General features: G+C 39.7%; 1 protein-coding gene across 1 annotated transcript in view; it reads right to left on the bottom strand.

The window, feature by feature from the left end:
* The window catches only part of akap12b (A kinase (PRKA) anchor protein 12b), a 53902-nt gene that overhangs the window by 12516 nt on the left and 14508 nt on the right, over nucleotides 1–26878 (bottom strand). The window contains exon 2 of the mRNA XM_085431925.1: nucleotides 10932–11007. Coding sequence (XP_085288051.1) covers nucleotides 10932–11007 — 76 coding nt within the window. The remainder of the gene's footprint in view (nucleotides 1–10931; nucleotides 11008–26878) is intronic.

Below are 26878 nucleotides of genomic sequence, written 5' to 3'. Positions count from 1 at the left end.
AAGTGTGAGAAAAAGCATTCACATAGAGGAAGTTAATCGACATAGAGTCTAGCCGAAGCAATCAAGGTAAGTGTCGGCTCCAGAAGTGAGACGATTGAAGAGTCGGCTCCGATTTTTCAGTATATGCTATGAAAAAAACATTTCTTATAGCTTTTAAACCTCCAGAATGTCAGGCTAAAAAAAAACCAAGGCAAACCAAGGAACATGGGCAAGAGAAATATTATTTTCTCCTTATCTAACACCACTTCCTGTGAGTTTTTTATCAGCTTTACTAAACTGAGTCAGTTGTGAAGGAGTTATTGGGCTTGCAGACAATCAAATTGTAAAAAAAAAAGACAAGAAATCAACACTGGAAAACTGTGATCTTAAAAAAGAGACATGCTTGAGCTGTAGAAATCATTGCATAGGCTCAGCAACAGAGTTCATCTTTGCAACAAAGAAAAAAAAAACGTGTAAAGGGACCAGTATGATTTTTATTAGATTGCCAAATACACTGCCATATAGACAACATATTTTAAAGGGAAGGCAGTAAAAGAGCCCTGCCTACTTGCAGCTCAGAACCTTTGCACCAACTATTGCAGCTTTCTGAACCGTCAAATCTATTACCAAGCAAGAATGAGAAAACATTTATTTTGGAAATTTGCCTCCAAAGTTCCCCAACACCTAATAAGAAACAATACAGTCACAAGAAGGCTGGAAAGTACCTGTCATCAAGCTCAATATGAGGAGATGGTTTCCAGAATTTCTCAGTTTTACTTTAGTCATTTGATTCTCTTTTATTTACTTAAATAGAGTTATAAAGCATTACACTATTATCACGTTATGGATTAAACCTTCAGATTTTTGCTGATGAATGCTATATCCATGATCTGGTTATAGTAATATAGAGACTTATTTTAACTCTAACTAAGAATATAACTTTAATCCATCTGTGCAATAACAGGTTTAGAGTGAGAAAATCTTGTCATTACAGATTAATTATTCTGATGCTGATCACCTAAAAAGAATTTCATTCAGACACACCAGTGAGTCTTTCTTTATTTGAATCATCCAAGTTATTCGGTTACTGACTCATTAAAGAGTTATTTCACTATCCGTCCCGTACAAAGTGACCGCTTTGACAGGATACTGTGCTGAGTGAACACTGAGTCAGACCGAAGGGAATTTAGATAGAGTGCCTCCAGTAGGTCAAACCACGTCTTCCTTTTCCCTGCCAGCTTCCTTCATGTGACTCATCCACATCAATCACATTCCTGGACTTCCATACATGCTGAGACGTATTGTATTTAGACTACACTGTATGGGAAACACTGAAGACAATAAAGGAAAGATCCCTATCCCCTTTAAAATGACCATTATTAAAAACAGAGCAGAGAACAATCAACTCTAAATTTGTCCTGCTGCCAAAGATGTCTACAAAATATGCTGGCCTGGCCTGACTTGATACTACTGCAATTCAAATGTACTACATATTTGCACTATTATGTTTGCCTTAATATAAACTTAAGAGCACAAAGTAATTACAATTTTGAATCCAGCTGAGCTGCCGTTGGCCAATAATTACAAACAGCAAGAAATCTGCAAGTTTGGAGCCAGAAATCCTTCAAATACACAGAATTTGATTATTTTGTTTGTTTTTTCATACAAAGAAAACCATAAAGTATTTACATTTGGGAAGCCCGGATCTGATTGTTTTACATTGCTTATTTGAACTTGAAAGGAAAGTATAAAAAGGAGTATAAAAAGATCAATTACATGTTTTAGATCATTCAATAAATGTTTAATATTAGACAAAGGTAACCTGAGTTTTTAATTTCTGATTGAATTTATTAAATCCTACCTGCCTCTGTCTGAAAAAGTAACTGCTTGAGCTTTAGAACATAAACGTATAGCTGGACATTTTCCAGTTGAGAGAAGAATTCGTGGTTGGATCAATTACAGCAAGTCATCCAGGTTGTAAAGCAACAAAGCAGCCACAGACCATCACACTACCACCACCGTGTTTGAGTCTTCGTGTGACGTTCTTTTATCAAATGCTGTGTTAGTTTTACTCTAACATGTAACGTGACTAAAACCTTCCAACTTTTGTCTCGTCAGTCCACAGAATACTTTCCTAAAACTGTTGAGGGATCTTCAAGGTGTTTTTTTGTGGGGTAAATGTGCGACGAGTCTTTGTGCTCTCTTTGGTCAGCAGTGGTTTTCTCCTTGGATCTCTCCCATGAATGCTATTTTCGCCCAGTCTCTTTCTTACTGTTGAATCATGAACTCTGACTTTAACTGAGGTAAGTGAAGGCTGCGGTTCTTTAGATGTTGTTGATGCGCTCTAGGAGTGATTTTCCTAGGCTGGCCACTCCTGAGAAGGTTCACCGCTGTTACGACTTTTCTCCATTTGTGGTTAATGGCTCTCACTGTGGTTCACTCGAGTCTCAAAGCCTTAGAAATAACTTTGTATCCCTTTCCAGACTGACTTTTTGTTTCCTGAGTTTCTTTAAATCGTTACTTTTTGATATCTTTTACTCTGCTTCACTTTTTTTTTTAAGAAAATGTGGTCAATCATAGTTAACTTTTGATTTTACAATAGAGTCAGAGGAACAGTTACTTTTTCACAGCACTGTATTTAAATGGTGCAGTGTTTATATGCTGTGTTAGGGTTGAATATTTCATGAAATGCAAATGTTGTATAGCTTTAATGTTGGGTGAAACAACAAGTGTCTTTTCCTTTAATTAAAACTTCTATTTTTTACTACAAACAAAGACCAGTTGTGTTGTTACGTTATGCTGTGCAGTACATGCCTCGCATATCTCGATAAATCGGAAAACGTGCTGGAGTTCAGGAATGTTTGAGGAGGGGTTCTGAGTGGTTGGGCGGGTGGGGGTTTAGGGTGCTGGGTGGAGGGGCTTTTTGGTGACTGTAAATAAGTGAGTGACATCATTAGATAGCACAGAAGAAAGTGCCTCATACTCCTCCAAGGGCTGGATTGGGTGATATTGAAATAATTGGAGGAAAGGGAAACGAGGCCAACAAGTGTGTGAAACTGCCCTCAAGATCTGAGAGATTTTTTCATTCAGTGACTTTCCTGCCTTCCACATTTTTTAATTCTTCTTTCTCCTTTTCAGACTGTAGTTTATTCCCCAAATCCACACCGCAATCCCCTTTAATCCTACCCCACTAGTTTCGCCTCAGTCTCTTCTATCCACTTTAAACCCCATCCCACCCCTTCCCCAGTTTGTGTGTGGGCCAGAGGGATGGATAAGAATGTTGGACAGGAAATAGTCACTTCTTGACATCACAGTTTCCTCTTCCCATTTCCTCGAGTTACAGTCATTCTGTCCTCTGCACATTCTGTCCAGCAAGCTTTCCGTTTTCTTACTGAGACCGTACATTACGTGATGTCGTGTGATGAAGCGTACACCGTGACTGTGATGCCTCCCATGTTTTTGTTTAGTTTTGCTGTAAAACAATGGGACAGTCATGTTTACAGCTTTCAGTAATCAGGGAGAAGCTTCTGGCTCCACTAAATTGAATATTGACTTGCACGCAACTGGCTAATATCACATTTGAGACAATTAAGCTCACTTCCTGTACTGCTGGTCTTTCTTAAGTTTTATAAAGACAAAAAGGGGGTTATAAATCTGGGCGAGGAGAGACAGTTCTCACAAAGTAGTATGTTTAGCCAACAGCTGCCATCTGATCTACACTTTCCTCTGCATTCCTGAAATATCTGGCCCAGCAATTTGGCATTCCAGTTGTTGTTATGCATCATCTTGTCTTGCAGTACAGACTGGAATGTATAAACGGAGAAGTGGAGATCTTAAGATCTCCTCCTAGAGGTTGAAACCTGTCAACATTTACAAATGAATGGAGATGAATGGTGTTCCTTTACGTCAGCTGCCAGTTTAACAAGAATGCAGGCTTTCATGTGTGTTTTGCTTCACTTTAATCTGCATTTCAAATGAATGTGTGCATTGAAACTAACTCCAGATAAAAGCTGTGTACCAACCCCCCCACAAAAAAAGCACAATGCTGATTACTAAATGTTGCTCAACCCAAAGGTGGCTCACATGTTCAGGTTCCTTTATGATCTTTCTCGTTGCTCATCCTCCTTTCTTACTCCAGTGTCTGTTTAACATTAGCTTTTGGCAAATATTCATTTACCTGTGACTGATGTATAAAAATGCTGATCCGAACCCTACATTTACTTTCAACTGATCGTTCAAATCAAAGTTTTCTTGAGACGGCTCACAGAGGGAAATAATTCCACAACAATTTGGATTATTTGTGACTTTTGTTGATACAACTGCTGGTAGTCTCAGTTGTACAAGTATCAGGTATCCTGCACCAAGACGGTTATGCTAAATGTCTGCCAAAACACGTGAAAAACCTCGTCTCACTGGCTAATTCCTGGTACCTTTTTAAGAAGCATTTTGTTCTCAATTTTAAGGTACAAATGACTAATGATAATTTATGGATACATACTGCTTAGGAAGAGTCTCGATAATTTCATTAAAGAAGGAGGGGAGGAGGGGTCAAACATATTTTGGGCCCATTTTCAGAAGAAGGTTAGGGAGGGAGAGGGAGATTAGGTTCCCTGATGCCGGAGAAGATGAGAGAGGAGTGCCCATGGAGACGAGCAGGTCCTGTGGGGGTCTGAAAGCTCTGATGGGAGCCTACCATAAATATCTAATTATTACTGAACTGTTAGGTCCGGTGCACTGAGGACTATTACTTAAAAGCTGCTGAGCTGACAACCTAATTTAGTCATTTCATATGCTGTGGTTTGGCTCAAAAGCTCTAGTTTTTGAATATGGTGGATTTTGAAAACAACACGATTACGATTGTTTTCTTGTATGAATTTTAATAAATGATCAGGAATTTTAAGAGTTAAAAGTGTGCAGCGAGGGTTACCTTTGAGGCAAAAAAGATTCTTTCTCATTTTCTACTCATCTGCAAGGTACATTAAGGCTACTTTAATAAATCATTTTTACATTAATTTAATCACAGATTAAAATATCTTTGTTGAATGTTAAATTAGGCATTCACAGTTTCACCATACTGATAATTAGCAGTCCAAACTGAATCCCCGATCAGCTCCACTAAGTTCTTTAGCCTCTTTTCTGTAACTCTTTAGATTTGTTTTAACGTAGTAACATAAACCCTGCTTCCAGCTATAGCACAAACATGTTTTAATGAAAAACATGAAAATAGCTGTGCACTATCCACTCAGCAGGAAGCAAACAACAGCAGGGAATAGCCAGCACACATATCTGAGCATTTAGATGCTAAAAAGAGTAGATGGAAAATATATATTAGACTAATAAACTGCTTTGGTAGATAGCCCAGACGCTGGTCACTTTCCTGTCAGCTGCATATTACACCATCATTTTTTAAACAGCCAAAAGTAATGATAAATAATACATTTCCTCTTTGTGTGACTTTTGCAATAAGCTGTAGAAATGTAAACACAGTGAAAATTTAAAATAAAACATATTTGTCATGTTTATCAATGCTTTTTAAGCATTGATAAAGGTACCTTGATGCTGTTATCAAACAAAGCCAGCAGAATTCAAATAGGTGCTGAGTTTTCGAATCAGATATTTGTGCTTATAGAACATTAGAATTGTTGGTGGGAGCCATTGGGGGAAAAATAATGTTACATTTAAGAATTTATATTTCTTCCTCATGAACAGGGAAACACAGACATTATTTATTACCGAAGAACTTTAGACACTCCTTTAATTTGCACACAGGAGTCCGCGGGATCTTCCAGCAATGGTGATGATATTTTCCAGAGAACTGATTAGGCAGTAGGTGGCTAATCTCTAATCTAGAATATAATCAACTCCAGACCAGGTTAGGTTTACAGCATAAGCTACCATGGTGATGTGACCTGGCAAGAAGGGAATGAAAATCAAGAAAATCCTGCTTTATCTTACAGGCTTAAGGATGTTAGAGAGAAACAAAACAAAGCAAAAACAGGAACACAGAAAAATGTCACAGAAATGTCAACTTAAAGTGGCGAGTATTCAGCTGCTCACATCTCAAAGGTCATAAGATGAAGGTTTTAGTCTAGGAATCAATAATAAGGCCTGCCGCTGACATGACTGAAAGCAGGTATAGGAAATCAGAGCTTTGAATTGAATTCTGAACGTACCCACCCAAAATCCAACAAACATCGGTAGATTGGTGCTCAGCGGGGTATTGCTGTCTGTTCCTCTATTGCTGATCATGTGGACTTTTTAAAACTGAGCAAGAGTTAAACAGCTGCAACATTAAACATTTTGTTACCCCTATGAGCTGCAAGCTATGCTTGACTAGGAGGGGAAAAGCCTCCTGCCTGATCAGCAGCTGACAGCTTTCTAATAGAGTTCTCTTATTATCTCCTACCCTGAAGCACCCACTTCATACCTAAAGACTAAATAAAACATGCAGCACAAATGGACATAATTGCAGTCATAACTGCACAACTCAGCCTCTCTAACACTTTCCTGTGGGACATCTTCCTTTATTTGTAGCTGGAGAAATCCTTTTGACATCTCAAGGCAAGTTAATGGATTGCAGCCTCCTCGCACTCACAGTACAAATCAAGAGCGCACGTATTCCTTCCAGTACTGTAAGGGCAGTAGAAAAAGATGCACAAAACATCTGAACCACAACTGTCGACTGTAATGAGTATTGTCAGTTGGAATGTAAAAGTAATATGGGGCAGGAATCCAAGAGGAGAAATCCAGCGGCTGGATTGTGTTAGGAACTCGAAGCTTTACTGGCAGAGATCAGACAGAGCTTAAGTGGAGGGAGAGGTCCCTTCCACAGGCATGATGAACATTTTGGCAACGCAGTCATGTATTCCCCGGAGCCAAGCCCGAGCAAGCCCATCCTGGGATGAAATCATGGCTTCACATTAAACACGATCACACACATGCCTACCAGACTGCAACACAATGTTAAAGTTTACACCTGCAACCAAAAAAGTAATAAAAAAAAACGAAGTACAGGAAGACACAAGGGAACTAGCAGGGACCAGCAGCACTTGAAAAACCTTTGCTTACTTTACTTTTCCTTGTGCGACAATCACTAAGCTCTGACGAGGAGCTGTCGGTATTTATTAGCATGTCCACTACTTTTATTGTTTAGTCTATAAGACGTCAGAACAAGCAAATGGCTTAAGCTCAGAGTGATGTCTTTCTAAACAACCTATAAACCCAGAAGTGACTCAGCCTAATGATTATAAACACATTTCAACATAATTTCTGAAGCAGCATTTCTGAAGTGAATGACAGAAAGCTTTAAATCCAGTTACATTTCTTAAAGTATCTAAAACTGATACGCACACACACGTTAATGAATGCGTTCTTTAAATTGACTTCAGTTTGGTGAACCGCACCCACCAGTCCCGTGGGTGGAATGTAACAAACAAACACGGATGATTTGACCAGCGAATGATGTCCGGTCGCACTGCAGATAAACAGGCATGTCCGAACGCATTCACACACTCACACAGTCAGCAGTATCTTCCTTCTGAAGGCTTCCACAAAACTTAATCTGTCCTCTTTTTTTGAGTCTGTGAGCCATCTGGGAGGGTCTCTCAATGCTCTGGCCAGTGAATTACCTCAGCCTTCATGTCATTCTTTAGGCTCCCATTACACCCCTAACTCATCCACGCCCCTGAATCACACATGCAGGCTTTTATGCACATCTAAATGGAAAACAGAGCACATAAAAATCTATCCTGTTGCTAATATAATTAAAAAGTGTACACAAAAAGCGATAGGGGAGACAAAAAAATGAAGTGATGTTGATGCATTTGGAGCTAGTTTTGTAGGGTCGAGGCCTTGCACTGGGTTACGTAATCGGTAGCTGCATCATTTATGTTGTTTCCTCTCTTTACCTATTTTTAATCTTCCTGCCTCCAAAAATTCAGAGTGCCTCTTCAGAACTTTACAAACATGCAATATTTATTGAACTCCTCTCTGTCTACCTGGGATAGTGTCATAAAACCCTTAATTTCAAAGCCTCTGGCAGCCTTAACCTCCTAGGACCTGGCGTCCACATATGTGGACATCACATTTTGGGTTGTTTAGACCAAAATACGAAATTTTGCTCTACAAGGGCCTGATATCCACTTACGAGGATGTTATACTGCCACTGTGCTATTGGAATTTTAGACCAATATCCTCATATGTGGCTCTTATTTTTCTCAGAAACAAAATTTTGGTAAAAAAAAAAAAAAAAAAAGAATCGGGTAATTCTTTGTTTTTACATTCATCAGGTCCCAGTCAGCCCAAATATCAAAGAGCAATTAAAAACGAATGCCACGGAGGAGTTTGGGTCTTAGGAGGTTAAGGAAAGATTTTCAAATAGAAATGTAGAGAATTTCCTATCACATTTTGATAAAAATATAATGGCCCTATAAAATCTACACTAGACCACACATTTGCTCTTTCACAAATACTGTGCTAAGTTTTGAGTAAATTGGTACTAGGTTGAATTCAGTTATTTATATGCTATTTATTTATATACTACTTTAGTTAGTGGCTGGTTTATGCGTGTTGACTGCTGACAAAGGTACTGGAAATTGAGTTTGACATATATGCTAAACATATCATTTCTAAACATATATCCAACATATATGTTTTGCTTCTTGATCACCTACATATGGATTTTTATCATATTAGGAGGCATCTTCAACGAGGCCACTACACTACTGGCTTGTGTGTTATGTGTTTGGGGAGTTTCATGCCTGGGCTGGCCTCCTAACTATAAACACTCTGTTTTACCTGATAGAGAGAGATTATGGTTGTGGGTTTGCATGTGTGTCGGGTCTTTTGATCTACATCCAGTCTTTTGTTGTTTTTTGCTGTTATCGGAAAGATTCTGTTTCTCTTCCTGTCTCCCATAATGCATTGCTGCCTTTATCAGGCTGCGCAAGAGGAAGAGCGCTGCTGGGATGTGAAATTCTTCCATACCTTTTGCTCCTCTATCTTCTCTCTCTGTGTATTGTGTAACTCTCTTCCTTTCACTCCCCTGTACTCTTCTAATCTGTAGCCTTGAAAGTTCTTCAGAACCTCTGATGTTTTCAGTTTTTTGTCTTTTTTGTTTAGGTCCGGCTTACTGAGAACATCAGGTGGAATGGGGTCAAATAAGACATTGTTTTTTTTTGTCAAAGTCAAACAAAAGACAAATTTGATTTCTTTTTTTTAAGAAATATTATATATATGCATTGGGTTCAAGTGAATCTCCATGTAAATTTTTAACTTTCCAATTTGGAACAATTAGCAGGATGGACCACGGATCTTAAGCCTGGGTGAAGGCAGTGCTTTAAAGCAAATTTGTGTAACGGCCAGCACAAGGTGACTCCTCTGGCTTTAAAAAAAGCCCAAATTTAAAGAGGTTAAGGATAAAATTACCAAGTTTTTCACTTGATCTGCGACCTTCAGTATGTACCCTTCCTGATGGTCATGGTCTTAATCGCTAGTTTAAAGACTTAATTAATAAAAAAAAATCTTGAAAAAGAAGAAAAATCAGGGTATATTGTTAGAGACACCCCTCATTTATCACAGATGATTTTAAACTGACTACAGCCAAAAGTCTAAGATCAAGGGTTAGAAAATCAGGTCTTCAGAAACAAACGAGTCACTTGTGTTCAAAAAATTTAATTATTTTAACCTAAATTAAATTATTTGGTTTTCTACAAATAAATTAACTAATCAGCAGTTTCTATTTGTGCATACGACCCAAGTACATCTAATAAGGTAAACATCTGAATACCCTCTTTTCTGCTCTATAAATTTCCAAATAGTGATTAAATTAGAGTACAGGGCCACAGAAGCAACTACTTTCCCAACAGAATTACTCGCTCAAGTCTACATGCCACATCAACTCATACAATCTGTACTTCGGCACTGAGAAGAGTATTGGGTTACTCTATGGATGGACAGATTTGCTTCATTAAATACCTTATTAAATAAGTTATTTGACAGAGTAGTATGTGACATATCTCTGTGTTTTAAGTAGTGTAGGGTTACTCCTTCCCCTGGGCCATAACATATTATGAAGTGCACAGGTTGCTTTGTGCTGGGCCCTGGGTCATGGCCTGATAAATATTTAAGGAGGCCGTACGTGCCCTTGCAGCCATCCCAGACTGAGCGGGACACGATAGAGATAGCATTAAAAATAAACAAACGCAGCTTTAGTGATGGACAGGCGCTGCAGGAGATGAACAGAGCAGGTTGATGCACATGTTAAAACTAATTTACACAGTTTATTACTGTTTAATGCTTTTAAAAGATAACTGATTTACAATTTCCTTAGAATATCTTTCAAAATAAACCATTTCTCTTTAGTAGGTCTCATTTGTCAGAAAATAACAAATGAGGCTTACTTCTGTATAAAGAATCTTCTACCAATCAATATTTTTATATTTTCTTTTGGGAAATAAATGTTACTCTTAATTTTATTGAACAAAATAGTTAGATTTCTGCCATTTTTCAAGAGATATATGTATATTCACAAAAGAAGCGAATGCAAGTTCAGTTCGAATCCAGTAAACTGCTAAGCTAAAGATGAAAAAAGAGAGTAAAGGAGTATCTTGGTATGTGGGCATGTAAGAGCGAGTGTGTGCGGCTCCAGTGAGAAAAGCTCATGTAACTGTCCCTTGTGTGTTGACAAAGGGATTAGGTTAGTATCAACTAGATCATGCAAAGCCATGAAGACATTTGCACACAAGAATTCTTCACGCACACACACTGAAAGCAGACCTCACACAAACAAGCTTACCTTCTGCTGCTGCTTAAGACATAGGACAAAACCCCAGACACAAACACCCACACACATGGTCACCGCTTAACCACATTCACCAAAGAAACAGCTCCCAAAGTCACACACAGAGTAAATAAACACTCCAAGCAATACAGAAACACACACGCATACACACCTTCTGCTAGCGTGTTGTCCTCCGAGTGTCCGTTCAGGCTAGTCATGCTGGAGATTTGTCCATTCTTCTGCAAAGACTGAAAAGAACAGCAAAGAAAAACAAATAAATACATTTCACACATATAGCATAGTGCTGTTAATTCTCTTTAAAGGGAAAGTTTAACATATGTGGATACACATATATTTCCCGACTTTAAAATCAAATCAAATCAAATCAAATCACTTTTATTGTCACATCACATGTGCAGGCACACTGGCACAGCACATGCGAGTGAAATTCTTGTGTGCGAGCCCCACAAGCAACAGAGATGTGCAAACACAACAACACAAACGAGCAAAATACAAGAATGATATCTTTAAGATATCTGTTTTCCGTTTGCTAAGCATAAAGCTAGCATCGGATATAGCAGCTTAGCTTAGCACAAGCTAACATAAAAACTGGAAGAAGGGGAAGCATTTACTCAACAAGTAACACAATCAAACTTAACTTAAAGAAACTTTACAGATTCTTTAATGTTGCTTATGTTTTGTCTGTGGTCACTGTGAAGCTAGGGCAGCAAGAGACTCGTTTAGCTTTCTGTAGCTTAGCATAGAGACTGGGAATAATTGGGCATGAGGAGAAGCTCAAAGACACACCACCAAAACCTCGAAAGCTTTCTAATTATCAAGCGTTATAGTGTTTGTTTAATCTGTAAATGGGAAGAAATGTAAAACAACAACTGGCTTAGCAATAGAAATTGCTTGCTGGAAGTATTCCTTGGCAGCAGGCTGTCTGACCACCCACAACATTTGTTAAACTCCCTATAAAACCACAGACTGTAACAGTTTGTTTATAGATTAATGAAGGTGCACTAAACCTCATGGATTTATAGAGAATGGTCTGAAAACGAGAAAATATCCCATGAGCAGGAGCTTTCTGGGTAGAAGTGACTTGTTGATGGCAAAAGTAACTCAAAATTACCGTGAAGGTATGCAGAAAGCCAGCTCTAAAGACACAACATATCAAACCTTGACGCAGATGTGCTACAGCAGCAGAAGACCACACCACTTCTGTCAGCTAAGAACAGGAAACCGAGGCTGTAGTTAAGAGATAAGATAAGATAAGATAGAACTTTATTAATCCCTCGGGTGGGTTCCTCTGGGAAATTCGATTTCCAAAAAAAGCACAGCAACGACCGAAGTTACAGTTACAGAATTGTTATATATACACACACACACACACACACACACACACACACACACACACACACACATATATATAAATACAGAAACAAATATAAATAAAATATACAAAGGGGATAAATAGAATAAATAGGAATAAAAAATAAAGATACAAGTGAATTGCACATTTCAAGTATTGAGTCTATTGCACTGTTGACTATTTACAAAAAGTATTGCACAAAAGGTATTGTACAGTGAGGTGAAGAGGCACTACAGCTTAGTTGTTCCCCCCTCCTTTGTCCTCTGTTTGCATGGGCTCACCAAATTTGGGCAAGAAAAGAATAGAAAACGGTTGCCTGACTTCAGTCACAAAGCTTAAATGATCTCAAACTGCTTTCTTCAGCATGAGAGTGAGTTCACTGTACTCAAATGACCTCCACAGTCACCAGATCTCTACTTTGGTTTCTGATATGTTAGACATCATGCCCATCTGCCAGTGCAGGTCAATTCAAATAAACTGCAGCTTTTTTTTGCAAGTGTAAATGGTGACTCAGCAGGTTTGGTAAGTGCTACAAAAAAGTGCTTAATGCATGTGTAATCCCTCAAGTGGAAGAGGCTGAAGAAAAGGAAGGGGAAGATGAAATCACTCTGTGAGTGCTAGGCTGCTTGGGATAAATGAACATGAGACAGGAACATGTTAGAAGTGGTGAAAGGGGCTGTAAGAGAGGAAGGAGGTGTTTACTACTACTCGCTCTCTCTGACTCTGTGCTACCCTACCGCATGAATACTACAAGTAAACATATGCATTCATGTGTGCTGTGTCTTATCTTGCTGTTTTGTCAGTTTATGCGGTCTCATTCTAGACAGCAAAAATAATCAAATCTATTCATAGACAGAAATGTGACTTCTCAAATGTTTTTCATTGGGCTAAATTAAATCTGATCATATTACACAGGAGACAAGACAAGAGAAAACAACAGCATGGAAAAAAACAAGAGGAGATTACTTTTTCCATGCTGTTGTTTTCATAAGCAGACATTTCGTTATGTGGCCATTCCTTGTGCACTTTTTTTCCCGAGCAGGAAGTCTGTCTTTAGATCTTTGTGGCACACCATGCTGACCAGACAGACATCAAAAAATGCACAACTGGCAGTGAAACGGTGACTGATTGCGTCCAAACACTCGAAAAGAAATTCAGAGTTACTCAGGCGTCACACCACTTTTCAGTGTTTGGGCCGGTTCACTTTCAGTTCAATGCAATAATAAAATGCAAGAAAAATTCCTTTAATACCAAGAAAATTTTCAATCTTCAAGAATGTATATATGACATAATATGACATTACTGAATGTCTATCCTTACCTGGTCACATGCTGATGCACATAGATAGTATTGCCTTTCATATGACATTAAAAACCTTGACAAAAAGAAACCCTATCCTTGCTTAGCATCATTGTTGGGTAAGATTTAAAAAAGGCATAAACAGCAAAATTGAGACTAATTTGATGCAAAATAAACCTAAGATATCATCTGTTTGCTCATGTGGTTCAGGTCAGAGATTTGTAAAGTAGATGAAATTCCAATCTAAAGACAACCCAAGTTTAAAATTGATTGTTAAGTGTCGCTGCGGTTTCTATAGGAATTTGCATTTGTTTGCATTAAATCTACATGTTCCCAAATTTTACATGCCCATCCATTCATGTGTATATATACCCAACCAGAGAAAAATTTCAATATTTGAATATTTTAGATATTATATCAAATGCAAACTTTTTTAATTGAATTTTCTTAAATATTTTGCTGAACTACAGTATAAACCTCATCTTGAAGCCAGCTCTGGTGGTAATAATAAGCCTATTTATTAGCAAATTATTGGAAAAATTCAGTTCAGATGCTTATTGTGTAAATTACAATTTTTTATCCTCATCAATTCCACTGAGACTTCCCTTTTAAAGGTCTGTGACGATCTTTTAATGGTATCAGGTTGGCCTTTGACCATACTATGTCACTTAATAGGCTTAAGGGCTGGTATCTCTGGCTCGGCATTAAACAGCTTTTCCACATATTTATCTGGCAGGAATTTATTTGTTAGCCTGAGTTCTCCTCTAACACTATTTTTCTAAACTGTGGGGTCTTGACTGTTCTCACTTTTTATTACTTTGATAATAAGTTTGTGGATATATGTCTGTGAAAAACACTTTATGAATCAACTTTACTTTCTTATTTTTAGTTAAGGATAGACAGCATTAGCAGTTTTTGGTAAAAACTGAACTGAACCGTTTGTGATTAGAAATAAAAACAAAAGAGAAACGTGATAATAAAAAGACATCCAGACATTAATTGCAAGGTTAATCCTGTGTGATGACCAGAAACGCTGCACCCACAACCACCACCCTCATTGCATTTCAAAATTATGAGATGCAAATTCTTTCCAAATATGCATAAATTCTTAGGGATACTTTCCCTTGCCCACCATGTTCGGGTAAGGGACGTGAACATTTGGAGAAGGTGGAGTCAGGTGTTAGTGGACCTGTGGAATTTTGGTGAAGGGGACAAGGAATCCTGGGAATGTCGCAGGGTTGGAGGAGAGTTGATGGCTCACGTGCTAAATGTGATCACAGGTCCTGATGGCTTGAAAAGGACAAAAATGACAGCCCCACCCTCCCCTGCATGCAAGCATTTGACTGAGTGAAGATTTCATTTTACATGAATGGGGTATAAATGCTCTTTTTACCCTGTTTTGCGAGCGAACCTTAGACACAGATCTAGACGGTGGGATCCTACAGACATTGTTGCTCAGAAACTCCAGGAACTTTTGAGAGCTGTGTTTGAAAGCTCATGCACTGGTTGTAGTTAGGGTTTTAATCGGTGAAAGATGTCAAAATTAAAGGAAAAAATGATGTCTTGCAGCAAATTGCAGCTTGCATGATGCACATATTGTGAAACAGGCCTCACAGTTCCAAAAACAACTCACATTTGTTGGCTTTGAGTCATTTATTTCTCTTTTCAATAGATCAGACCAGCCTTTGAATCAGATAAGGATTAGAAATTTTCTTTCTTCTAGTATAGAAAATTGAGAAGTCAAACAAGCGGTTGGCAAATTTTCACTCGAGTATCACATTCCTGGATGGATGAACGTTTTAGTACGAGTGAAAGAAGAATCAAATTTTTCATGACTTCACGATGAGGTACTGAACTTTGCTGTACGAGCTGGGCGATGATTAAAACTTAGACTGCATTGTGCTTTTCAAGTAAACATGTTTTCAGATGACTGATTTCACAGCTCATTATAAGCCAGTACAAACAAGTAAGATATTTGACCAATTCAACAAAGTTCAGTGTACTGAAATGTTCATGGTTGCAGTATTGACAGAGTTCAGAGGCAATTATGAGACTTTTGTACATCTAGATCTTCTGTATAATGAAGCCATATGTCATAAGTTGGTGTTCTTGCTAACAGAAAAGAAAAGATTAGTACTTTAAAAGATCACAGATCAAATAAAACCATAAATATAAACCATGTCAGCCAAGGATCTATTGGCTGATCTTTAACATTGCAGGAAATTTCTCTGATCAAACTTCAGCTTCATTATTTCAAATCTAAAAGAATTAATTAAATCTAAAAGAATTAATCTGTTAATCTGTTTTTCCTGTCTTGTTGTCCTCATCCTTTCCATTTGTCCTTGTACACCAAGTGGTTACACCACCATGTCGGTCATCCCTCCAGGTGATGATTGAGTCTCCCTGCACTCTCCTAATCTGGTCCCATTTTTTTTTAGTTCATCCCTCTGACCTGTCCCAAGCAGATTGTTTCCTTCGTGGTGTCATTTTTCAGGGCTTTCCTAGAGAAATCGGGAATAGAGCCCGACTTGTCCATTAGTTATATTAGCACCTCAGTGGGGAGGCTCTGGTTCCTTTTCCCCAGGCTGGGAAGGACAAAAGCTTGGGCCTGCCTGCAATTGTCCACCTGTCAGTCAGAGTTGGTGGCAGCCAGAAAAACTGTCAATGCTCAGATCCTCAGATAAGAGTCCTGTGAACCCGGCTGTGTGTTGTTAACTCTGTTAACACACTCGTCCATGTTACAAAAAACAAGTAAGAAAAGCCACTTTAAAAAAAAAACAACCCAGTAAATTATTGCTGTGATTTTGGTGTATTTTCTCTTTTTCTGAGTACTAAAAAATTACTGTAGCTATTTTCAAGATTTGGTCACTGTTTGCTTTGTAAAATAATTACTTCAGTGTGGTGAATTTGATGTTAATTTAATTTAATGAGAGGCTATTGAGCAAAGAGGCCATTAGGTTAGTTGACTCAAACCCAAATTTTACATCATTACTATCCGATTTTTAATGAATCACTAAGAATAAAAAAAAGGAGCATGTAATTAACTTAAAAAAATTGGCTCAGTAGCATCAACAAACTCTGGTTTGTTCAATTCACCAGCAAAACTAGCTTGGTATTTAATATTTCTAAATTGGCTTGAGGTTTTTTCTTGCACAAAGACAGGAAACAAATGAAAACAGTTTGCTGGGTCAAATTACAGCTCCAACACTCTCATACCAACACCTGGAAAGCTCTTGGAATAACATTTTGAATATTGTTTGCTTAAAGGAATTATTTAAATTGTAATTAGTCTGTGAAAGCAAAAGGATTCAGAATAGATTTTCTTTGTGCTTTCACTTTTATCTTCATTTTATCTATTTTTTTCCTATACCTCTTATCTGGCTCTTTCATTTACTTCTTGGCTGCGCCTTTGCTCATCGGCTCCAGCATAGAGACAACCTGCTGTCTTCTAAATCACTTCACAAAGGGCAACAGAGGAGATTTATATCCTTTATACAGAAAGCAGGAGAATGGAGCTAATGGGGAAAAAAAGAGGGTGCCACCAATGGCATGTTACTTCTTAAAACCAAGCATGTAGTCTAAGATATTAAGTTCTGTAAATAAAGTTTGATGACCCTCCTTTTTCCTTTAAATCTCTAGATAAAATAGTCCAGGGATGTCTTTAGGATGTTATCTAAAAGTCTACAGTTAAATGACCCTTGAATTGTTGGTGAAATTGATTTAGGAGCTCACATGTAGAAAAACAGCAGAATCTTTTGGGTTTATAGTCTGGATTTGTTACAGTCTAATCGAAAACACCTGTTCTTTTGAAGCTCTATCGCAGACCTTCCCAAAGTGTGGGGCCCGCCCCCTAGGGGGGGCGCAGAGCCATTGCAGGGGGGGCGCGGTATGAAAGGGGAAAAAAAACCAACGCTTGAACACTGCTAGCACGGGGCGCCCACACAAACGCAAAGCAGGAGATGAAGCATAGCTGAATATGTTTCCAAACCAACTTCATTCTAAGCCAAAGACTAGAAAATATGGTGAAGCATGTCTGCCCTTTGGTTTCACCTGCACAAGTGCCAAGGTAGGCCTCCCCTGCAGAACTGGTTTTCCCTTTGTTGGGAGCACACGCTGGGCTCTTCAAATCAGGGACAAACAGTAGCCCACATTCTTGATTTTTAGTTCACAAACACTTGTTGTAATGACTAACTACTCCTGACATTTTGGAGATGTTAGCTCTTTATACAGTAAAGTTACAGTGGGATACAAATAATATCAGGCTGATCCTGCCACGATTTGTTCCCCCGGTTCAAATCACAGACTCCTACAGCTGTTTATGTTTTTAAACCCATTTTGCACAGAGAGGCATTTTTTGAAAAATGTATTGATAGCTATGTTGAATATTATTACACAGGAAAAAAAACAACTACATGTAAAATAATTACACGGTGACGCCTCTGCCTTTCTAAATGGAGCAGTGGCGTGTCCAGCGGGGTGGCCTGGGGTGATGATGATCAGGCCACCCCCCCTACCAGACTGGCCACCCCAGGTGCCACCCCGAAGCTAAAACAATAAAATTCAATCAAATATCAAATGTACGATTATGTTTTCACAGTGAAGCTCAGATATCCGAGTGTAAGTGAATACAGCATCAGCTTCTGCACTATGAGCATAAGGTTAGCAAAGGTAGGACTCGGAGAGCCAAGCACGAAAGACAGCACCGCAGAAAACAATTTTTCGGCGAAAGAAAATGAGGAGAGAATAAATGTCCCTGTAATTAATATTAAGTTTGTTGAGTTTAGTAAACTTCGGTGAAATTAGAATACCAAGGAAAAAATAACACTTAAAGAATTATTGCAACCATCGAATATTTCAGACAGTAGGCTACTGGGGGGAGCTAGCATAAGAGTTATGAGTTATAAGATATAATCCAAGTCGTAACATAGCTGTATGGAGCTGCAGATTTGGTTGCAGGTTAACCTAGCTGGACTGGCCATCGGGCATACCGGGCATTTGCCCGTGGGCTGATGACTTTTTTTTTTTTGTAACGGCATGAACAATGAGAGTGGTGGATTGGCCAGATGCTGGCCGATGTGTAAAAATAACTCAGTTGTTTGGTGGTGGCTATGGCGGAGCTTCCACAGAGGCCAGCAGGTGGATGAGGGAAGGGGAGGCAGGAGGAGAGACCCGAGGCAGCCGCCAGTCCGAGTGTCAGGTGAACTGAACTTCAGGTAAGAAGTTATGACCTGCAGTCTATCTGGGTCAGATATAAACCAAGTTTAGGGGTAGTTTATTTTCGTTGTGCTGACTTTTTACAGTCAGTTACAGTAATTCGTACTAGCTAGCATGACAGAGTTTCTATACAGCTGGGTGGGTGCTATGATGTTACTGATAGTGAACTTTATTTTATTCATAAGTTTAGTTAGTAGAGTTGCCAATGGCTCCTTAAAAATGGAATGGTCCCTCATTCAGAGACAATATTACGCGTTTCGTATTGAGCTGAGAAGAGACACAGTTTGTCCCGTACTTTCGCTATAATGAAAAAAAGACACAAAGCTGGAGTTATTGCTGCACAGCTGCCTCTGCTTCTCTCATTCTCTCCCCCTCCCTCTCCTGTTCCTACTTCAATCATGAAACTGATCAATGATCAGCTGATCGGCTTTTCTGATCGGCTGGGTTCCTCTTTCTGGCGCAGAAAGAGGAACCCAGCGGATGTCGCGGTAAACAACAGCAGCACGTTTAAGCTTGATCAGCTGTTGTTAGAATTTATTTAACATTAATTTCTAGTATCAGCTGATGTTTGCTGGAGCCACAGCTGTAAAAACTGCTGGTCATGATTTCGGTTTGGATTTGTGGTGAGAGGGAAACATGAAGATGAAACCAGGAGATGTCCTTACTGAATCATCAGAGCTGAACAGGTGATGGAGAAACAGGTTCTGAGAGACAAATAACACCAGGATCCTTTTCTAAGTAGCTGACAGCTGGTAACTGTGCCCGATTTCTGTCCCAGTCCAGCCCTGCAGGTTAATACTGGCAGTGTCCCCATGCCAGCTGACTGTATTTCATCATCAGCCAGTGTTGTTCTTTATCAATATTACCAAAGTTTACCATACGGCAGCATAGAAAGTATTTACTTGCTTTCAGGTTTCATTCAAATGTTAGTCTTTTCATTTGTTTCCCCACTTTTTTCCTGTTTCAAAATCAAACACCAGTTTGTGAGAAGATTATCTTCTTTTTTTAATACGCAGATAAAGTTTTGCATTGGCACTGGCTAAAAATGTTCGTATTTTAATATTCAAAAATGTTTTGCCCAAAACATATGTGCACTATATGTCAGTAAAAATACCATGCAAATATTGCTGTCCTTGAATGCTGAATAAACACTGACAAAGCACTGATTGTATCTCTTGTACTTTATCAACGCAGTATCTAAAAACTTTGCACCGTAGTGGTTAAAATCTCATTCTAATAAGAGTTAAAAGCGCATTCGGTTATTAGGTTTATAGGGTTATTGAATTATGGTTAATGGTTGGTAGATTTTTTTTAACATTATCTGCCAATTACATCTGCCACCCTTCTCCAAATCTGTGCCCCTACCTGGCCCCCCCAACAAAAATTTTCTAGACACGCCACTGAAATGGAGGGACAGTAACTGCGTGTGTGTATGTAAGCGTGTAAAAACTGAAGATAGTCATAGTATTTTGTCTCTATCTGCCATTCTGCAATTCATCTCATGTAAATGGTAAATGGCCTGTATTTATATAGCGCCTTACTAGTCCCTAAGGACCCCAAAGCGCTTTACATATCCAGTCATCCACCCATTCACACACACAATCACACACTGGTGATGGCAAGCTACATTGTAGCCACAGCCACCCTGGGGCGCACTGACAGAGGCGAGGCTGCCGGACACTGGCGCCACCGGGCCCTCTGACCACCACCAGTAGGCAACGGGTGAAGTGTCTTGCCCAAGGACACAACGACCGAGACTGTCCGAGCCGGGGCTCGAACCGGCAACCTTCCGATTACAAGGCGAACTCCCAACTCTTGAGCCACGTGTAAACAATACACACAGCGTGACGTGAAAAAAGGCACATACCTTTGACGTTGTGTGACGAACTCTGTATTCCTCGTCCACACGTAAACACAAAAAAGGAGTTTTAAAAAACTGCGTTTTCGGTGATTCCAAACGCCATTTACATGTGGATGAAACAGCTGCGTTTTCAAAATCATCCATGTAGGTGTGGACGTAGCGTAAAAGAGTTAGTAGTTTATTTTATTACTACCTGTAATTTATTGCAGATTACTTGTATTTGCTTAATTATTTACTAAATGTTTGAGGTGTGACATAAACCGCAATGTAGCAAAATATGGGTGTGTGTGGTTGGAGGATGTGTTTGTGCGTGCGTGTGTGCGGGGGAGGGGCGCGGACATTTTTCTTGTAAAACAAAGGGGGGCCCAGCAAAAAAAGTTTGGGAACCACTGCTCTATTGCAATTTATGCAACAAGTTAATATCAAGTCGGCTTAAAACCCAGCTCATACAGCCGAGCAATGGATGAAAATAGCTTTTATTGGACTGAATACATTTTGAAATCCTTGCAGAAATAAACAGATACAGTAGGCTAATATTTTCAGTCTCGCCAGGAAAGTACCTATAAACGTCAATCATAACACACAGTAAGGATAAAGCAGAAATGGCAGTAAATTTACTCCATCCAGCCTTTATGGTCATTTTGTTGCCATTATAATGGGAATTATGCAGTAAAGAGGAAATATTAAATAGCCCAAATATTAAGAAGTCTTCTAACTGTCTGTGTAAATGGCTGTGCTGAAGTTTAGTAACACTAGCTGGGATGTCAGGATTATTCTCAGAAGGACACATGCACACAAAAGCAAACTGGGCGAATGAGATAACAGGCTTAAAGGCTCCCAGTGGACTCGTATTTTGCCCGGGATAGTTAACGCGACAACCTCTGACCTCCGAGGTGTGGAAAGGGTCTCTGAGCAAACGAAAGGGGGATGACACGGGCAGAAGGGGTGACTGGGAAACACGGAGACAGGAAAGATAAAGACAGGGGTTTAAAAATTTCCAGTACTTTTTGTGACATTTCTATCAGTTCCCACCAGGAGGTTCCTGGGGTGCCATGACACCATCATGTCTGCCGTCGCTTACGTCCTCCTTCTCTCTTCATGTTTCTTCACCCCTGCCAGCCCCCAAACTATTATCCCTGACCCCCACATTCAGTACATACCAAAGATCAAAGCCTGACAAGATCCCCAGACGAACACTCTCGCTGATTCCACATCCCATTAACTCTGCTCAGGTGCTCAAACTCAACACCTGCGCCTCTGTGTGGTTTGAGGTGAACTAGCAAAGCACTAAGTAAGTCGAATGTTTCTGGGGATTACAAGGTGGAAAGGTTTTTCTGCCCTCTTTCACTCCAGCTATCTCATCCACTTCTGCTCTATAAACAGAGCAGGTTTGCCACTTGGAGTATATTTAATGCAGCTTTCGGGAACCCATCCGTTACCATGAATCTGTCAACTTTTCCCCCCAGCAAACACACAGGCACAAGCTGTATAAGGAAATAATTCCCTGCTCCTCATGTTTGTAAGAGGCCCAGTGTGTTTTTATGTGCGATGGTGTAGCTGCCAAATGTTTTTACTCTTTTATCTTTAATGGAGGAGGGTCACATTCAGTCTTGTGTTTGGCTGAAAGTCTAAATTAAGTTTGGTAAAGACCTGCAAATTGCAAAAAATATAATTTAGACGTTCAGAATTAAGTTAGTCAAACTCAGTAATATGCTTTTAAAACTTGCTTTGGATTTCATCACCTCACAGTGTGAGAACAAATGAGTGCATTCAGGTCAAACTTGAGTGAAAATGTGAATGTTAGACTTAATTTAAATTCTGCAAGCTAATGCTTTTTTTTGTTGGTTTAGTGTAGTGGTGTCCAAACCCAGGTCTCGAGGGCCGGTGTCCTGCAGGTTTTAAATGTGTCCTTGATCCATCACAGCTGATTCAAATGGCTAAATTACCTCCTCACATGCCTGGTAATGAACTAATCATTTAATTCAGGTGTGTTGACCCAGGGTGAGATCTAAAACAGCAGGACACCGTTCCTCGAGGCCTGGAGTTGGTCCAGCCTGGTTTAGTGTATGGAAGTTTTGCAGACACGTGACTGCTAACCATGTGACATTAACCTGTCAGCCACTTTGGATGTGATAATCACGGTGACAATGTAGGATCAAGTGGATTAAAGCTCCAGGTTTAAAGATCAACCTGTTACAATCTGGCAATCACAGGTCACGGGGGGAAAATGAGTATTCCTCAACTGGTTGCTGGTGGTTGATGGGAGTTGCTGAGAAAATGATTGGGGTGGGAGTCACACAGTTCATAAGTCATTTGGGTCATAATGGAGAAATGGGAGTAACCGACTGGTTTCTGGCACAAACCTTGTGATTGATTTGGTTGCTACTTTATTGCTGCGGACGCCTGCAGTTTGCACGTTAGTGGCAGACTTGTCTACAAACACTGGTCATCTGCTCCCCGAGGTGTAGTGAAACTGTGAAAAGTGCATCACAACCTGGAAATGCGACAATTTGCCTTCAAAGTAAAAGCTGTTTCTTTTGAAACATGCGAGCTGCAGCTCAGAGGGACAACTCTCACTCTGAATACAAACCTTCACCATAGTTTGCCCCACATTTTATCAAGTCTTTGTACTACTGGGCTAGCAGTTAGTGAGGTTTGACATGTACAAAGAAAATCACTCTGTGTTAGAAAAAAATCGGATCCCTGACATTTCATGGAAATTTATACAAAATTTCAGCACAATGAGCAGAAATTGTATGACAGAAAACGAGTGTTTGGGAGCTCCGGCAGCCAGGCTGGTACTTTCTTCACTTTTGGGGTCTTGGTCTGTTTGTATTGTTCTTTAGTCATCTGTGGCCAGCCTTAAGTCTGGTGGTCAGAGGACCCTGTTGCAGGATTCAAAAGCATGTGAGGGAAATAACTGAACTGCTTTTAATTTGACAAAAAAGTCAAAGTCCAAGACAGATAAACTAAACTGGGAACTAGGAATGAAGCATGAGGAACCATACAAGAGATTTAAAAAAAAAAAAAAAGCGGTATTCCAAATCACAAGAAACACGGGGTGCATAAATGGATGACTTGACAAGAGGAATAAACTATAAATACACAGGGGGATGAGACACAGGAGAAAGTAATAAGTGTTGCATAGACAATAAAGAAGGTAGAAGACGGGGGAAGTAAAACTAGAACAATTCACACAGGAAACAACCTTCAAAGTAAAACAGGAAGTGACAAAGAGACAAATTAAGACTCCGGCATTAAAAATAAGACGAAACCCAGCAACTATAACAAATACATTAAAAATCTGTGATAACCATACAGAAAATCAGCCCTTTTGAAGTGCTGATTTCTTACCCAGCAGTGGCTTGCCTCCTGCTCTAAGCAGCAAGATTTAAAATTAATTAAACACTATCTAATGCTTATTTTTATTTGTCTGATGACATTAATCCACAATCAGCTTATTAGAGTAATAATAGTACAGATAAAGCTGCAGTCCTCCATCATGCTCTGTACTTTGTAAATAAAGTTATGTGTGGCCAAAATTTTTTGCATTTTAGTGTCGAGGGAGAAATATGTCACTTACAGCTTGCAGGCCCCACTTTACCAAAAACACAGCAAGGCTGTGGTGTCCCTGACCTCACTGTGGTAAAAAAAAAAATCCACTGTTTGTTTACGTAACAGAGAAAATAAAGAATTTCCACAACTCAACTGTCGTTGTTACAACCGACGATTGTCTGAAATGTATCAACAGCTGGCTCCACTTATCCTCGAGTGAGTCCTCTGTGTTGCAAACACTGCAGAGTGGGTGAGTAAGAGGACAAGCATCTTGTAATCAGGGTAAAACGTGGAGATGAAGACACCTACTGTAGCAGAAATTATACCACAAAGGCAATTTTCGAGGCTTTGACAGGTGCTTATACCGCCTGTCCCTCTGTGGCTACAGAACTCAATACTCTGAGGATTTGGGTGTGGCTGGACCATGAGGACATAATAAAGGCTTCACAGAGGATGCTCCCTTCTTCATGCTATCGTGCTCATTCATTTTAATCTGCAATTTATTTGAAACACTCCTTTATCTGTTGTGCAAACATGCAATATTTTCAAAGAAGGGTGTGGTCCTGGAGTCAGAGATGTGAATGACCTGCAATTTGTAAAATATTTAAACTATCTCTGTTGGTTTCTAGGAGCTAAAACGAATGACAACCAGACCAGCAGTGACATAAGCAGCTCATTCAGTTCATGATGCGGCACAATTCAGAGGCTGTGTTTAGTACAGAAAGACGGTTCTAAGTTTTGTTGTGATTAGCTGGCTGTATTGCACAAACTAAGCCTCCCGGAGGCTCTCAAACAGACAAATCCAGGACAAATGAATCTCATTTCACTAAAATCTGACTAATACCCAAGGAGGAGGAGTAATTCTTCTCGTAAAAATGAAAAATGGTAAATGGCCTGTATTTGTACAGCGCTTTACGTAGTCCCTAAGGACCCCAAAGCGCTTTACACAACATTCAGTCATCCATACACACATTCACACACTGGTGATGGCAAGCTACATTGTAGCCGCAGCTGCCCTGGGGCGCACTGACAGAGGCGAGGCTGCCAGACACTGGCGCCACCGGGTCCTCTGACCACCACCAGTAGGCAACGGGTGAAGTGTCTTGCCCAAGGACACAACGACTGAGACTGTCAGAGCCGGGGCTCGAACCGGCAACCTTCCGATTACAAGACAAACTCCCAACTCTTGAGCCACGATCGAAAAGTGGCTGTAAATCAAGAAATATGGCCTTGACCTAGAGCTCAGTTCAGATGAAGATCTAATAAGTGATTATTATTGTGCAAATCTCCCTCAAATCTGACCAACACTCCGGAGGGAGCGGGGACTCCTGGGAAACGTGGAGGTACAGATCCCAGATGGACGCTTCACCGTCGCCTAAGCTCGGTGGTACTGATGACTTAAAAACTCTAACTATTGTTGACCATGATTACTTAACATGATTACTGATGGACTATATGAAATTATTGGATTAAAACAAACAAACAACTCTTCTTTGAACTTTAACAAAATAAACAAAATTTAAAAAAGAAAAAAGAATTAGACTATGAACTGGAATAAACATAAGACGTTTTAAGATTAAAAGACAAAATTATGCCTGAAATTTAAATTTGATTAACTGCAGAGCCATAATAAGACCACATCTCTGTTGCATATGCTGCCCGTTGCCAGTCAGCCCTGAAAACCTCATTAGTCTCTCTGTGTGACTGTCAGCTGTATTCAATTTCCGGTTCACATACATGATGTGAGAGGAGGGACCACGGGGACATTGAATTCGATTAATTAAACAAGAAAGGGATAAAAATAAACCCCCAGAACACAATCTTTTCAGTGTGTCCATGCATGCTTGTGTGTAACAGACAGAGAGAGACATGGGAAGGAGATGAAAGCGAAGAAAAACCGATGAGTGACACCAAAGCTGCAGAGACACGCACACCTGTTAGCTGCCGTTTCAGGACAACACACGAGGGCGGGATGCCCTCCTCTACCTACATCAGTGCATCGCTAACCTTTTAACCCCACGTCTCTATACCTCCCACAAATTGTCTGTTTTTCATCATCCCCACCCCCTCATCTGTGCAGCTTGCTACACTTGAACAGCAAACGGAGCCAAACAACAACAACAGCCTGGCCGCAGTTAAGACCCCCCAGGACACGATCATAATCAGGCCACACTGGCCAGTGTTTGACCCCAGGGGCCTGCCTCTCTAAATGGGTTGAAATAACAAATCCAGCCTCTTTGCTGACCCTCCTCGTCTCACGTCCGATAAGAATTTGAGCTTCAGAGTCCTGTATGAGAAGAGAGGACGACTAAGAAGCATAACATGGTTTTAATTAGCGAGGCACTTAAAGCAGACTGTTTTTTTATGGCTTTGGGCCTCAAATTACTCCTACATTATTGCCCAGTTAATATCTATAAGTTTGATCCAGGTTTTGGCTCAGAAACAACATTCAAGGTCACATCATCAGTGGGGGGCTGAAGGGCCAGACTTTTTCTGAAGGGCCAGACTTTTTCATACAGGGTGTCACTGAGAAGGAGCACAAACTTCTCCTTAAAACATAAATCTGCAAAAAATAAGATAAAATGGTGAAAACTATGGCAATATCTTCATTTATTATTCATTAAAGCACAAAAAATCATGCAGACAGAACAGTATTGTAATATGAAAAGCTGTTTGGTTGTTTCTTAATATGATGAAGTGTTTTTATTTAACACCACAAACCTGCTAACAGGACGTTTGCATTTACAGTTTATAATTTATAATTAAAAAACTGCTTTAGTCCAACTGCTCTTTTGTTTAGCCTGTAAAATCACTTTAA

The sequence above is a fragment of the Copadichromis virginalis genome, linkage group LG15 (genome assembly GCF_057382275.1).
Source record: "Copadichromis virginalis isolate Kocher_CV1m ecotype Utaka linkage group LG15, C_Virginalis_male_GT1.1, whole genome shotgun sequence".
In the NCBI taxonomy this organism is placed as follows: Eukaryota; Metazoa; Chordata; class Actinopteri; order Cichliformes; family Cichlidae; genus Copadichromis; species Copadichromis virginalis.
The sequence above is the reverse complement of the archived record's forward strand: the minus strand, read 5'-3'. Positions and strand labels throughout refer to the sequence as shown.